The following is a 16,963-nucleotide window of genomic DNA, read 5'->3' on the forward strand; positions in this document are numbered from 1 at the left end:
TGTGTATGTTAAATGCGGAGTGGTGGTATAGTGGTTCACGCACTGCTCTACAAACCCGGCGACCCGAGTTCAATTTCAGCTCACGGCCAATATCGGTGAAGAATATCTCAACCGGTCCTGGGCCTCTCCGAGGTCAACTAGACCTTAAAAGTGAGTACCTAGTGCGGTGTGTAAACATCAGCACTCGGGCGGGGTACTAGCCAGACCACTCGGCTGATATCACCTGCCCCAGGATCCGTGCAGCCCACACAGGGTGATGGGGGGAGGGGGGTCTTTGTCTTCGCATAAATATAAGACGAGTGCTTTCTTTATTAAACTTCATTTTTTATCACAATCTCAAGTGGTAGATGACTGGATGGCTGCGGGCATGCGGATTTACGGGGCGGTGTTTGTGAGTCGTGGGGTCTCCTTGGTTAATTAATGCATCATGCCACGGGTTCCCACACATTCCCACATTCCTTCACTGGACGCCTCCTCAATAATCCCACCCCTACAAACCCCCACCCCACCCACCCCCACAAGACTGCCCTGCCTAACTTCCTGAACATTCCCAGAGAAGCTCCGCATAATTCACGAAACAGTGATCCCAGGGAATGGAGAAATGTTGAGGTTGGGAGCCCAACCTCAACATTTCACGCACACGGATTCAATTCCTCACCGCGGTGTTTTCCAGAACGCTCCTGCTGCTAGCCTGGCTTGGAGTCGGGATTATCGGCATGAGGCAGAACCACTCGAGTACAAAGCAAGGTTTCTCTGTAATCATAATAGTTGTATATTATTGTACGGGATATTCCTATAATCGTATAAGCAGGTTTATAAGTGAGTTGGGAGAAAATAATTAGAGACAGATGTGGCTGGGTGCCAAAACAATCCCCGGAACGAGGTTCCAGACTGTTCTAGCTGAAATTAAGCACCACTTCCACGACGCGGCGATAATGCGATACATGTCCGATTATATACATCCTTGTCCAGCCATCGCACAAAGACGGTCACTGCATCGCGCGCTTTCAGATGCGCTTCTGTGGCCGTCTGGAACGCTCTTCCTTCCGATATTAGGAAGCCACTGGAGCTATGCACTTTTAAAGCATCTAGATTGGTAACTCACTTCTTTAGAACTGCTTTTTTTTAGTTTGTTGTCCTTCCTCCGCACCTCCGATTAACATTGTTGGCTACGTATGGCGCGAAAGAAGTTCAACATTCATAAGGGTGCACGATAATTCGTATCGTCTGTTTATCAACGAATGATTATCATCACTCGTTCGATGTTTTTTTTTGTATATATTTCACGGCAAAGTATGAAATAACGATTACAGATATTACCCACTTTGTTCGTGCTTTGTGAAACGATTTTCCCCATTCAATAAAAGCGTCGCGGTTATGTTTGTCGCGTGATGGTCAAACCGATGCTTCAAATTTCTACAGCTGTAAATATTCGCCGAATTAAGTGCAACACCAAATGTAACGATTGGCATTTTTTGTGCAGTCGCTGGTGACTTGGTGACTTGGCCACGACCATCAACTGTCACACCTGGAACCGGAGAACGTGGACATCATCGTGAGTGTCCAAAACCCGCATTTAAACCCAGGATCTCAGCGACGTCGTTACAGTGCTCGGACACGGGCTTTTTTGAACCCCCTGAGACAATTGGCCATGGTTAAACTAAAACAAATGTATATTTGAAGCTTTCGTGACTGCAAGGATTCATACTCTTAGGTTTTTTCGGTAAAGTCACGTAGGTAAAAAATAAAATTTAAATTAATAAAAATAATAATAAAAGTAATATTTCTTTTATTAATTTTAATTTTATTTTTTACCTACGTGACTTTACCGAAAAAACCTAAGAGTATAAAACAAATGTTTTTATTTTACCGGGTAAGGCCCGTTGAGCGATACAACTATTTTGCAGAAGCGACCTGGCCATAAATGATAGCTCAACAAAGTGGCCTATTTACGTGGAAATTGACAGTATAGCAACCAGATATTCGAAACGCATGTTTCTAAATATGGAGGGGAAAAACAAGAGGACCCGGAGAAAAATCAACGCGACCACGGGGAGAACATGCAAAACTCCAAATATACAGACATCAGTGTCGGGATCAAACCTATAACCTCCTGTGTACCAGGCAAGGGAGTTAACATCTTGCCACCGTGGCGCAAACAGTAATGATCTCACCTTGTTGAGCCACTCTCTCGTTCTCCCCCTGTCCACTTCTCTCTCCCTCCATCATGGGGCTCAGTGGCTCTGTATCACACAAAGACAAAGATTCCCCATTTAGCCTTTAGCTGACTTCTTGGGGGCAAGAGCTTATTCGCGGGCACTTAGCAATGCCTAGCACCTGCTCACCTCTGAATCGTACACATCACACATGGGCACACACGCAAGCACACGTGTACCTGCAAAAAGACACGCGCACCAACACACACCCACATGTACCCACAGACATTCTCATACCCACAGATGCATAACCATGTACAAGTGTATACACAGGTTCAGACACAACCACATGCACACATGCATCGGCAAATACAAAACACGTGTACATATGCAAAGACAAAGACCCCCAAAAGCCTCAATGGACTTTTGGCGCAAATTTTCTTAGCGAGCACCTATGAAAGCCAACACGGTGCCGGAGGAGATGAGTGGCCAGCAGCACGCACGGCCGCCTTTGTCTTCCCAGTGATGACGTTTACACACTGTACCAGTTACACATTTAAGGCTCAGTCGAACGAGGGGAAGCTAAGGCCCAGTTCAAATATTCACCACTGTTATTGGTGGTGAGCGGGAATCGAACCACTGTGCCACCGCTCCCCACACGCGCGCACACACTAACACACACGCGCACACGCAAACACGTGGAAACACGTGCACAGGTATGCACATACACACACACGCGCGCACACGCACGCACCCACAACTCAGGCACGCACCCCGCGCAACTCCCTTTGAAATATTATACTCTCCAACTAAACGACCCATTACTGCAGGATGGCTCTCATTTATGGTGCGGCCCCTTATACCCGGAGTGCACTTTTATGTGTGCACGCCAAGTGTAGGATCCGGGCCCCAGTGCCGGCCACACGAGACTCTAATGCAACATTACTTGATTGGCCTCCGTGTCGTATTTTAACCGTGGTGGTGTTGTTGTCGTCGGTGGGCGCGCGTGTGAGCAGCAAGCGGCAGAGCGCCGACACAATGATCAGTGATGACTGGAAGGGTCGTGGCACACGCGCGCACGCGCGCAAGTAGGCGACTGGGCGGGCGCGCTAATCCGTTTGTGTTTGGGTCGCCTTCCCTAGCACCCCTGGCAGGCAGTGGGGGAGTGGGTGGGCAGGGAGGAGGGGGGTGGGCTACCGGGCGGCTTTGGTGCTAAATGTTAAAGCCTTGGACGCTCTCCCGGCATCGCCTTTTTTGGCCGCGCTGCTTGGTATTTACATTTTTTTGCGAAACAAAAACACGGAAGAAGAAAATATATTAAAATCAATCCAGCGCCCCCCACCCGCCCCCCTATAAACATGCCCTTCACGAATAGTGAGCCCTCCCGCACATTTTAATTTGGCGCCGTGGATTTTTTGGAATCACATCTGCCGTTTTGCTTTTTTTTAGTTTATCTCCATGACAAAAACTGCCACAAGTTTTACGTCAAAATCTTAACGCCCCGGCGATGGTTTGCGGACACGCGCTTTTTTTTTCTACAAACATTTACTGCCAACAACAACAAATTTCTTTAACAACCACACCGATGGCAGCTGCTCAAAGGAGTTCTGCTCCTCGCTCAGAGAATCCGTAGCGGCAGATTTCTGTTTGCAGCAGATAATTCAAATTATGAATTAGCGGACAAAACTACATTTTCAGTCAAAGTTAAAATCCTGCTGCTGTCATATCTGGGGATGGAGCACCCAGGTCCTACCTCACTGTGCTTGACAGAAGTCACCGTAAAGCAGTCAAACTAACTGATAATCCAGCACTCACTGTATCACTGCAGTCACTCTCTCACTCACTGGTGGTTAGTCGTGCCCGTTTCACTCTTCCTATTGGTACTACCGTGGTTAATGTCCCCACGAACTCTGCTCATTGATTCATCCACCAATGTTGAGGTTGAGGTCTAGCAGACACTGACTGTTTCGTCTCGTCCACAGTATATGTTCATTCACTACTACACTGCAGGTCGCAACAATACACTCGCAGCCACTCACCCACACACTCACCCGCTTACTTACACACTCACTCACATACTCACCCACACACTCACCCACTTACTTACACACTCACTAACCCACTCACTCACCCACTCACACATTCACTCACACACTCACTCACCCACTCACACACTCACCCACTCACTCACCCACTTACTCACCACACTGTAGGTCAAAACACTTCTCTTTGTGCAACACACGTCCCTCATGCTGCTTCACTCTCGAATCCCCTCCTCTCAGCATCATCTATTTTCCCCAAGCTATTACGAAAATAACTTTGCTGATAATTAAGAAACACATGTCTATTACAACTTTCACAATAGTGCTGTTTGTTGCCGGCGGCTTCACATTTTGGGACTTTGGGTCTTTGCTCAACAACCGTGATAATAATAAATTAATAATTTCACATCAGACAACGGCACATGGCAAACGTTTGAATTTTTTTTTGCCGTCCGTGTTTGGTGTGAAAACGTCTTAATATTCCAAGATGTACATTTTTTTTTCTTCTTCAGGACATAAATGAACCATGCGCAGAGAAAGAATATTCATCAGGCACCGGCCGAGCGAGCCCCCTAGACACCCCCTTCCTTCTAGATTTGAAGTTTTCGTGACTGCAAGGATCCATACTCTTTGGTTCTTTCGGTAAAGTCACGTAGGTAGAAAATTATAAAAGTTTAAAAATAAAAAATACAATTTAAAATAAAATCTATTAAATCACGACGTTTCAGGCACCTCAGCCAGAAGCTTCTATGGTGGTCCCACCTGATAATGAGCGCTTGTGTTGCACCCGAAACATCGTGATTTCATTTATTTTATTCTTTATTTTATTTGTATTTTTTTACTTTTTGAATTTTTTACCTACGTGACTTTACCGAAAGAACTAAAGAGTATACCCCCTTCCTTCTGCCACACCACTGACAATTCACAGTGGGGGGGAAAAAACTAACTCAACACTTTGCCGTCAATAACGCCGTGGCTTTGAAAGGAAAAGTATACAACAGGCGACAGTCCGGGCAATGGTTCTTTCTCAAAGCACATACACTCAATCACGGAATCCATTTTTACATTGAAGGCCACAAGGTGGTGTTGTTATTGATGAGTGTGTGGAGTTCGTTTTTGGTAATTGCGCTTGTGACATCACTGCCAATGCGGCAGCAGCAGCGTCACCAGATCATTGAATTAATTTCACCGGCAAATTCGGCTCGCTCCGTCTCACTTGCCCACAGCTGCATCCTGGGAAGTCCTTACATTTTCCCGGGACAATAAAGACCCGGTTTTTGTCAGTTGCATACTGATGATCATAGTAATGAATACACCGCTCCAGATGACACGTTAACACATAGTTCTCCCCACTTCCACTATCGTGAGCTATTCTTCTTTTTAACATGTCTCCTGGTGTTTTGTACATCAGAGGTGGCAACTACGGTTTGTGCCGTAGTTGATTACGAACCGACGACGTCCGTGTTCGAGTGGCAAGGATAGATTTGTACCGAGATCTGGTGGCATTGCGTTGAACTTCATTACAGTCTACTGCAAAGTTTTGAAATACCTAGGCTGACTGAAACATATGTCCGGATTTGGTCCGAAAAAATTGGCACTCTAGTGGCATCCTGACTGGTTACCTCATATATATGTACACATTAGAATAACAGACGGATGAAATCTCTAAACGTCTCTTTTTCCTAATGCCTTATTTATGAATTTTGTGAAATGCCTTATTAGAGAGAGATTAACTCGCAACAACACGGTCATGCAGGCGGGCCTTCGGGGACGAGCAGGAGATTGGAAATGTTGGGTCTCATGGGAATTTCTCCGCTTTCTCTCCCAACGGTTGCCCAGTTCAGGAAAGGGGCCTGCACCCCACTCAAGGTCGGTCGGTCACCTTCCTCTCGAAGCTCCATTGGCCTAGAGTCCATCAGGTGATGCAGAACCACGTATTGAAAACACTGTGGCCTTCAAAGGAAAGGTATATAATAAATATTCGGAGTGTTTGGGCAAGAGCCATTCTTCTTCAAGTGCTAAGAAGAAGGGTCATTGCCCAAAACGTCGCCGATTATAGATTTTTCCGATTAAGGCCACACAGGGCAATTGACAAAATGTGTTGCGTTTTCTTGGCATTTACACGGAGGCTTCTAGGCAGAAACTTAGTTAAAATATAAATGAATATTTCTTCCCCCGAATATTTCGGTTTAAAATTAGGGTCACTGTCATCAGCAGCAGCATCAGCAGCAGTAGCAGCATTTCCACTGCTGGATTCGGGCCTCCCTCGGCAAGCCGACGCCATCTGTCACTATAACACCACAGTGTTATTATTGGCACGGAACGTGTTGAGTGTTGTTAACTGTACTTGTGCACCACTCCTAACGCAGCAGCATCACCAACATAATGTTTAATGTTACCGATAATTCAGCTCTGTCTCCGTCTCACTTTCCCACTGGTGGCTCGGGATGCCACCTGCCCTGCCAGCGCAGCTGCGTCTGCAGCAGCAGCCAAACAATCCACATTGTTGTATCACATCCCTCTCCCGTTTGTCCTGTCGACAACAGTGGTGCCTCTGCTTGGTTCTTTCGGTAAAGTCACTTTACCGAAAGAACCAAGAAGATGAATCCCTGCAGTCACGAAAGCTTTAAATCTAAACAGTGGTGCCGTGCAAACGTCGGGCGACCATGTTGTCCGTACAAGTCGAGCATACATTATCATGTCACACCGGGGAGGGAGGAGGAGAAGGGAAAGAGGAAACCCCGGAGAGACTCGGCGCATGGAGGCGAGCTCACCTCCGAGGCCACGCAGGCCGTCGGGGTTGGTGGCCTGCGTGAGCGCATGCTCGGCCTGCTCCCGCCGCTTGCCCTCAAACTCCAGCGCCTCCTGCAGCTTCCTCTTGGCCTTCTTCTCCTTCTTCAGACGCTTCTGCACGAGTTCTGCGCGTGCGCGCACAGTTTGCGAAACAGACGCGCGCGCACAACGGGAACGCATAAACACACGCGCGCGCGCACACACACGAACGAAAATAAAAAAGAGTAACGCAGCCAAACTGTGCATTGTGTAAAGAAAACAATGCCATCAGGCGGGCTCCTGAAGAAGCATTGCATTGTGGTCCCACATGTCTATCGGTTACCATCAAAATAATTGGTGGTGGCGACGGCAGTGAAGTAGTCATCGCCGACTATGTGGACCGGTTTCGTCCTCATTAGCACTCATCAGCACAGTATAGTACAGTCACCAATGCTCACTGCTGCAAAGTCGGCCTCTGGAAACTTTTTATGTGGAGTCCCCACTTCCACGCTACCGGGCCCATGTCAGCCGAGCTGATGGCGCCAATAATCAAATCTGTAGTACGATGAAAAAACTCCTAAGCAATAGAATGACAGTGCAGGTCTGGAAAACCGTATGCTTGAAACAAGGCATAAAAACGCATAAAACCTGGCATAACTGCTTTTCTAACATATTTGTTCTGCTTGTTATGTGAAGTTGGTTGTCCTTCCCCCGCACCTCGGATTAGCACGGTTGGCTATGTACGGTGCAAAAGAAGTTCCGCACACATGCATAACGCACAAAGGCCGTGTGCTTTTTACGAGTGTTTTTTCTTTTTGCGTGTCGTGTTACGGGGACACGGCTGCCACCTGGGATGCCCTTTCAAACTGTTTCGCGAAGAGGGGGAACGCCCAATGTGAAGCGCTCCGAGACGCCCCGGCGTACGGGAAGGTGGACGGCTTCCGTCAAAAACACGCAACTCCACCATCGACATCGCAATCACCGTGCTCAACCCTGCTGCGACTCGTCGCTTTTGCCCGATAGCTGTTGTTTTATTCGCTCGGCCGCATTCGTTTCGCCTCTACTCATCTCCCCTACGAGCATTCATTACCACATCCCGGTTGTCGGTGCAACGTGCCTGTGTTTATATCGTTAATATTGTTACGGTTTGTTCCCGGCGCATTATTCTAGCCTGCACCTCCGACGCGCCCTGTTCCGATGTTGCCCGTTCTTCCGCGCGGATCGCTGTGATATTCATCTTCTTCTTCTATCATATGGCTGAAGTAAGATGCAGAGCAATAACTTTTCACATGCAGATGGTCAAGCCAGATAACCACATCAGGAGCAGCGGAGTGTACCCCTCTGACGATGTCGTTGTTGTTCTAGCGTTAACAACTAGCTAGGGAACTGGCTACACGGGATCTTCCGTGCAACAAAAAAACATTGAGGTTGAATTGAAACTGCGTAACCGCGCGCGCGTGTGCAACCCGTGCGACAACGACGACGACGGCGGCGGCGTCGTACCGCGGTTGCGCTGCTCGGTGGCGAGCTCCCTCTCCAGGGCCTCGCGCACCTCGCGCTCCCGCAGGATCTCCATGCGCAGCTCCGACTTCTCCAGCTGCGCCTGCTTGTCCTGCGCCCGCGCCGAGTCGGCCGCCACCTTCAGTAGGCCCTGGGACGCACGTCACGCCACGTCACGCCACGTCACGCATGCACGTTACACACACGCGCGTCACACACGCACGCACGTTACGCACGCACGTTACGCACGCACGTTACCACGTGCAGGCACACACTAAAGACAAAAATTACCACTCCCCCCCCACCACATGGTGCAGAGGGTGAGACCAGCGCACTTTAGCTACGCTCAGACACATCTTTGTTGTTGTGCAACTCCTCGCTCAGATACGGACAAAGCAGTTACGGGCGATTTTAAATTGTGCGGTTTCGAGAGCGGTTCTAAGCTGCACAACCGTTCGCTCAGGCTCGCAACCAAGTTCTGCACGGAGGCAGCCTTCTCCGATTAGCCGAGCAGTCGAACCAATAACCGGTGGCGTAATCGTTTACATGACATCACGGGATCGCCCGGGCACTGCCAGGGGCTCTGGTTATGTGACCCACGTGGCTAGCACGGTCCGTCTAGGACCGCCCGTTCCACTCGCTCATGGGTTCGTTCGTTCGTCTGCCCGTCCATTCGCCTATTAATAAATGCTCTTGTTAAACCCTGCAAAGCGTTTGCTATCTGTGTGCCACGGCACAGCAGGCCATGATTTATTGACTGTGTAAATGAGTGGTTACGCACGGAGGCTCATTACTCTCGCGCAGTACGGACTCCATGTCCCGCCAAACGCAGCAGCTCCCGCGTGATGGTGTGTGCGTGCAGTGAGATGAGAAGGCATTGTGGTGAACTTGCAGCTGAGTCTGCATGGTGGGATGAGAGTTGTGATGAGATGTGAGGAGTGAGGAGTGTGTTGTCAGGAGTGTGTTGTGAGGGGAGAGGAGTGAGGGGTGAGGAGTGTTTTGTGAAATGAGGAGTGAGGAGTGAGGGGTGAGGGGGTGAGGGGTGAGGGGGTGAGGTGTGAGGGGTGAGGGGTGAGGAGTGAGGTGGGGAGTGAGGAATGCAGGGAGAAGAGTGAGGGGTGAGGGGTGGGGGGTGAGGGGTGAGGGGTGAGGGGAGAGGGGTGAGGGGTGGGGGGTGAGGGGTGAGGGGTGGGGGGTGAGGGGTGAGGGGTGAGGGGTAAAAGGTGAGGGGTGAGGAGTGAGGGGTGAGGAGTGGGGAGTGAGGGGTGGGGGGGTGCGGGGTGAGGGGCGGGGGGTGAGGGGTGAGGGGTGAGGAGTGAGGAGTGAGGAGTGGGGGGTGAGGGATGGGGGTGAGGAGTGAGGGGCGAGGCGTGAAAGGTGAGGGGTGAGGGGTGAGGAGTGAGGGGTGAGGGGTGGGGGGTGGGGGGTGAGGGGTGAGGGGTGGGGGGTAAGGGGTGGGGGGTAAGGGGTGAGGGGCAGGGGGTAAGGGGCGGGGGGTGAGGAGTGGGGAGTGAGGGGTGAGGGGTGAGGAGTGGGGGGTGAGGGGTGGGGGGTGAGGAGTGATGGGCGAGGGGTGAGGGGTGAGGGATGAGGAGTGGGGGGTGAGGGGTGAAGAGTGAGGGGTGAGGAGTGAGGAGTGTGTTGTGAGGGGAGAGTGTTTGCGAGCCAGTGCGTGTCTATGTAAGTCAGTGGCTCTCTGCGTGTCAGTGCGTCTCTATACGAGTCTGCGGGTCTCTCTGCGAGTAATCACTATCGGCGAATTCCGCTTACTACCACCCGCGACTGGAAAACCCGGGGCGGACTTTGCAGCTTCCTCAACCTGGAGCGACCAATGAGCTACGGCTGTTGCGAGGGAGGCAGTTACGCAGTCATGCAGGCAGGCGGGCGGGCAGGCTGGCAGGCGGGCGGGCGGGCGGGCGGCACGAAGGTCCGTACCTGGATGTTGGTGAGCAGGGTCTCGGTGGAGGACAGCCCGTCTGGGAAGAGGAAGGCGGCGGCTGGGAAGTCTGCGTGGAGTTGAGCGAGGCTGGCAAGGCTGTGCTGTTTATCCCCCGCCGCGCCGGCCAGCATCCCCACTGCCATTCCATCTTCTAGGCGGAGAGGGGAGGGAGGGGAGGTCGGGGAGGGGAGGGGGTGGGAGAAGGGGGGAGACTTGTTAGCTGCTCCCCAAGTCACCCTGCAGACTTCTCATAACTGTGTTGACCTGCGCACCCCAGGGTTCAACTTTTTACCACTCGTCCGGGGTTACCGTGTGATGCCACCGCATGTCGTTCGGCACGATGTCCAACGTTTCGCTCCAAGTGCTGGGAGCTTCGTTGGAAACTGAACTGTTGTCAGATCTTGGAAGGCTAAGCTGGAATTGAGCCTGTACAGCTCTCTCCGCTCTCTCTCACATGCTGGCACACGGAGTGAAACGCCGGGGACCACGACGAGTCAGAGAACACGCGCATATTCTAGACATGATACGGACTGCGAGGACAAATCAAGTGAGCTTGGGCAGGACACATCACGGCGGCGATCGGTGACGGACCGCTGTCGAGAGCGACGACGGGAGTGCCAGCAAAAGGACGGAGCGACGCGATCGACCCGTGCGGCGGGGTACCAAATGGAATGTTTGCGTCGGAGGACCCTAGAGAGATGGGCTGGGCGGGCGGCTTGGGGAGAACTTCAAGCAGCAGTGGACTGAGCACGGCTGACGGAGACAATCACGGTTCAGGGTGTACTCTCACCCCGGAGGTCAGGGCAGAAACCCCCTTGCGTCACGTCACAGGCCGTTCGTCAATTCCGCTCTGTTATTTCAATTCTCCAATAATAAAAGTTCCTGCCGACGAATGCGCTTAATTAAATTCCTGTACGTGCGTGTGGGCGGAGAGTCTTGTTTATTGCAGGGAGGGGAGAGGCCTCGCCAGGGAGGAAACGAAAGGATGAGTTTTTTTACCCCCTCCCCCCACCCAACTTGTATCCGGATTGTGCCATCGCTACGTCATGTTACAGAGAGACAAGGACATTTCGACCCTTCGCAGCTAGCAGTGCATCACCCAGTGTCAGAGAACGGTGCCTGTAAGATTGTCAGAGAATTTCTTCGGAGGTCACTGTCAGTAAACCTCTTTTATTCATGTATGTCCTTGCAAACGGTGTTTGTCACTTCATGTCAATTCAACTATTTGGTTTTGTAATCCTCAAGAGCTGAAAAGAGGTAACATAAGTGCAGAGATGAATTTAATGTCAGGGGTTTCTTTTTGTGCAGTTATCGGTGACCAGGCTGAGAACATCAACTTGTTAGCATGGTTGGATAAGGAAGATGCAAAATAGGTTCAACATACATACATACAGACTTAACCCGGTTTAATCACTGGCGACTGAATTCCAGATTCGAACCCAGGATCATAGTGGTGGTGGCTCAGTGCTCTGACACCTCAGCCACCTGGCTACCTTCCAACGCACCTATCCACCCTCGAACCTACCAACCCACCCACCCACTAACCCACAGAAACCCACTCATCCACCCACCAAAACCCCAAACCTACCCTCTGACTCACGCACTTAACCACCCTCTAACCAATACACCCACGCACCAACTCCCCCCCCACCAACACACACAATCATGACCCACCATTTGATGTGTATAGTTAAAAATGATGTTTTAACCTAATTCCCAAACATTAAACCAACCAACCAATGCATCCACCCACTCATGTAGCCATCTACCCACCCTCCCACGCAACCCATCTACCCGCCCACCCATTAACCCACCCACTCACCCACCCTCCGACACACACACCTAACCACCTTCTAACCTACGAACCTACCCACACATCTATTCGGTCACCCAACAAACCACCTGAGCACCCGGATATAACCCACGGTTCAATTAACCATTACATGCCTGCTAAGATCCTTCATGTTAAATGCGTGCATTCAACCGTAATCTGGCTTGCGGAAGGTCCACCTACTACCTACCCGCCTATCCACCCTCCCACCCAACCCAACCACCCGCTCACCCACCCACCCATCTACCCACGCACGCACGCACGCCTCTGCGTGTCCATCTGCCCGGCGCTGGCCTTGCCGCGTGCCAGGTGAAGTAGGTCTGCAGAGGACGCTCAGAGGCGATGCAGCAGCTTGCTGCGGATGGGTCCCGCAGGAGCGAGAGGCTTAAAGGAGCCCCCGCTCCCCCCCGCCCCCCCACCGCGGTAGGGTTGCCACCTGTCCTGGATTTCCCAGGACCGCCCTCTCTTTGCAGAAGCTGTCCTGGGAAATACTCTTTAGTATTCCCGTGGACATTGATACAATTTTTGTATATATATGTTGCGTAATAATAAAACCATTTCAGGCATTGCATTTGCACATAGTCATCTGCTCTCCTGGTATTGTGAGATATTTTTCTCTCGCGTAAATATATTTACGCTTGGGTTTTTTTTCCACGCTAGAGGTGGCAACTCTATGCGTGAGGTGCAGCATGGCTGGGGGGCGATCATGCGAGTAAAGTGGTGGTGGTGGTGGTGGGGGGCACGACCAGAGAGTGAGTTCTCATCCACTAAAATAAACATGGTGAATTACTTATTGAATGTGTGAGTGAATGAATGAGAGGCTGATTGAATGAGTGAATGGGATAGCATAGTATCAACAAAGCTCGATCATTGCAACTCACCACTCTACGGGACATCTGCCAAAAACATTACCAAGCTGCAGCATGTACAAAATAATTTGGCACGTTTCGTGACGGGTACTGCAAGATCCGACCATGTCTGTCCAGTGCTCGCTGAGCTGCATTGGTTTCACAATCATTACACGCAAAGCGTTTGCCACAAATGAGCCACAATACCTTACTGATCTCGTCAAGGAATATAAACCATCACGCGAACTCCGGTGATCCTCACAGTGGCTTTTGGCTAGTCATTAAACAAAGATGGTCACTGCATCGTGCGCTTTCAGATGTGCTTCTGCGGTCGTTTGGAACACTCTTCCTTCCGATATTAGGAAGCCACTGGAGCTACGCACTTTTTAAATATAGATTGAAAACTCATTACTACTTCAAAACTGCTTTTTGTGTTTAGTTTGTTGTCCTTCCCCCGCACCTCCGATTATCACGGTTGGCTACGTACGGTGTGAAGGACATTAAACATACATACATACAACCCACTGAACAGCTAAAATAAATGATTGTGTGAATAGTTCAATGAGAAAAATTCATGGTGAAATGAAAAGAGTGAATTACATTTCAAAGATCTGAGCACCCCACCCAACAGGTGAATACTTCAATGCATGTATACTCAAATAATTAACTGAATGAATCAGTGAATGAACAAGTCAATACATTAATTCATGAACGGGGCATTCCATGAATTAATGGTGGGGGGGGCAACCAATGGAGTCGGCAGACACGTGACTGCATCAACACTGAAAATGAGGAAGAGAATGAACAGCTAAATGAATGAAATGAATGAGTCCATCTTTGAATTAATGAATGAGACACCCCGCCTCAGCTATGACGGTGTTAAGCCAAATCCCCCGCTCCGATTCATTCAGATCGCCGCGACCTTCATTCACGCAGCCACCGCCGCCACCACCCTCCTCGCTTTTCCGCTCAGGCTCCTCGTGGTTGGGGGCGTAGCGGAGGGGGGGCGTAGTGTAAGGATGGCGGTGGGAGACGCAGGGTGACCAAGGGCACCGCGGTTGGGTGGGCACCGAGAACCCGTCGGCATGGCTTTAAGTGGGTTTCGGCTGAAAATCAAAGTTTAAAAACTGCAGGCAAGCACATTAACTAATTAACAATAAAAAAAAAGAAATCTGTCAGCATTTCAATCACATTAACGCCGGCACCTGGGGGCCACGCGGCGCTTTGTCAGTACCGTGCGGTTAATTCACCGCGGGTTTCTACAGAGTCCCGGCTTTTTATTCTCTCTCTCTTTTCTCTCTGCTTGCTCTCTCTTTAATTTCACCTCCGTGAATTCGGTTAGCACCCTGGACTTGTAATCCAGAGGTCGCCGGTTCGATTTAATCTCCCGCCCCGGCAGCTGAAACGATGGAGCAAGTTTCCTAAGTCCCTCCCCCCCCACCTCTGTCCCCCCGACAATATCATTGGGAAACCAAAATCACAGGGGTCAGATCGTGCTTCATGGGGTAAAGTGTGGGTACTCCCACCTGGGACAAAGATGTCTGTCCAGCGTGAAAGAGTAGACCAGATTAATTAAATCCCCTCGCCCCCGACTCCCCCACTCCGCCACACCCCCACAGTACACGTGGGTACACCGCAGTGTGCCGATTGCCAGGTCGTGTTCACGTGTGGTGGGGTAACGTGTGGTGGGGTAACGCATGGGTAACACCCACTCTACTGCCACGCGTGGGGTGAGTTGGCTGGAGTGGAAAACCTTCCTTCGGCGGCAGTGGTGGGAGCGAGACATTGCAGGGCTGCGCCTTGACCTCATACTGATTTTTGTAATTATTATTTTTTGTCAAATAGGAAATCGCGTAGGAGAACGGAGTCACTTTCAACGCAAAATAAAATAAAAGCATAATTTTAGGAACGGGCAGGGAACAATAGTGCAGAGTTTCCTGGATCGGCGCTGAGTGGGCAGAACGTGGGAGGAGGGAGAGCGCCACCCGACTCAGCGCTTTCTCCTCCTGCTCCGTTTCACAGGGACCCCCCCCACCCCCTCCCAATCCGATACCCCCCACCCCTACACGCCCGCCCAGCAGTTGAGCGGTTAAGTGGCTAACGCAGCCACTCAACGCTACGCCGCACACCAACGATGCAACTGCCCCCCTCCTCCTCCTCCTGATCAGCATCTCTCTCCTCCTCAGCTCTCTCTGTCGTCTGCCTCCTAAGCAATATTTGCTTCTCCTTGTCTCTACTCCTCCTCCTCAATATTCTCCTTTAAATCATCCCTCCCTCCTCATTCCTGTCTCATCCTCCTGCTCCTCTACCTCAGCATTCATGATCATTCCTCCTCGTAATCATCATCATCATTTTCCTCCTCCTCTCATGCACCTGTCTCCACCTCCTCCTTTCTATCATTCTCCTCTTCCACCTCCTCCTCTCTTCATAATCATCAACCCCTCCTCCTCCTCTGTCTTGCCATCTCTCTCCTCCGCCTCCTTCTCTCTCTTGCTTTCTCTCCTCCTCCAACCCGGCTTCCCATCCCCCACTCCGAACGTGAGTGCCCCCCACAGAGCACTCTCGGGAGGATGAGCCCCCGTTAAACCCACACCATCAGCGACTTTCGTGCACACAACCGCCGCCCATAAAGCTCCATCCGCTAGGGTTTTCGCACGTGTTGTTTTTTTTTGCGTAGTCGCCGTTGTTGGGATGTGTGTTTTATTCTAACCCGTGTCCTCGCTCATACCCCCCACCACGCATCTTAAGGTGCGAGTGTTACAAGTGGCTGCATGTGAGCGTCCAGTGGCTCGGTTTGAGTGAGCGAAAATAAAAATGGGAAAGGTGCAGCCCATGCAATTGCTCAATCTCGCCACTGCGAGCAGAAAGGCCTCCACGGGAAGAGCCTATCGACAGCTCCTATCTCTCGTGAAAATTGTGGCCGAGTCAGAATCAGGTATGTATTCATACTGGAGGAATCCGATCAGCTATAAAGCTCTTTTTCACACCTGTCCAGTAGGGGCAGGTCAGAACGTTACAACAACAAACAAAAAACATGATAGGAAGTGCAAAGTATCGGAAAGGTAAACAAATCACTGAACAAAATATACAAATGTAGAGTAGTCCACGCTGGCCAGATGTCTTGTCAGAGATGGGAATTACCCACACTTTACCCCGTCACTCGCGGACCTGCCGATTGGCTAGCTGTGGTGTGTCAGTAGACACTGCTGAATGGACAAAGGTGCCAAAGAGGGATTTAATCAAGTTGGACCCCCCCCCATTATTTCAACTGCGACGCCGAAGGCTCAAATGGAAACCGACAACTTCTGGATTTGCTAATCATTACAACCACGGCACCATTCATCCCCCCCAACAAAGCCAAAGATCCCCCGTATGGCCTTTACCAGACTGTCGGGGAAAGTGCTGTCAGCCAGCACCTATTAAGGATGGCACGGCACACGAAGAGAGTGGGCGACCAGCACCACACCCGGCCTTCGTAAACCTGAGTGACGATGTTTATACACCGCCGCACAAAGGTATGTATTTAAGTGGCTGAGTCGCCCTAGGGGAGGCCCAGGACCGGTTCAGGTAATCGCCACTGACGCACGTCGGATGTAGGTCGAATTCGGGTCGCAGGGGCCCATAGCGGAGTGTGCTAACCGCTTGACGAGCTCTCTACAAATGCACGCACGCACTGTCCATGTGGGAATTATTTCCTCCCGTTGCTGCCCATCTTCTCTTGCTAAGATTGCCCCAGTGGCTTAAGTTATCACCAGCTGTGCACACGCCTTCTTAATGTCCGATTAAGGCAAACCTAATTTTTATTAAAGGATTTTAATGCGTACCTACGGAAGAAAGAAAAAATAATTTGTTCATTTGGGCTTGTTTATTATTTT

General features: G+C 50.7%; 1 protein-coding gene across 1 annotated transcript in view; it reads right to left on the bottom strand.

Annotated features, from left to right (window-relative positions):
- Nucleotides 1-16,963, bottom strand: part of LOC133349965 (dachshund homolog 1-like) — a 50,613-nt gene that overhangs the window by 11,439 nt on the left and 22,211 nt on the right. Inside the window, exons 4-7 of the mRNA XM_061563879.1 lie at nt 10,406-10,560; nt 8,474-8,621; nt 6,973-7,116; nt 2,175-2,243 (exon numbers count right to left, since the gene is read on the bottom strand). Coding sequence (XP_061419863.1) covers nt 2,175-2,243; nt 6,973-7,116; nt 8,474-8,621; nt 10,406-10,560 — 516 coding nt within the window. The remainder of the gene's footprint in view (nt 1-2,174; nt 2,244-6,972; nt 7,117-8,473; nt 8,622-10,405; nt 10,561-16,963) is intronic.

This window comes from Lethenteron reissneri, chromosome 32, assembly GCF_015708825.2.
Source record: "Lethenteron reissneri isolate LAM-NWPU_2019-01 chromosome 32, ASM1570882v1, whole genome shotgun sequence".
In the NCBI taxonomy this organism is placed as follows: Eukaryota; Metazoa; Chordata; class Hyperoartia; order Petromyzontiformes; family Petromyzontidae; genus Lethenteron; species Lethenteron reissneri.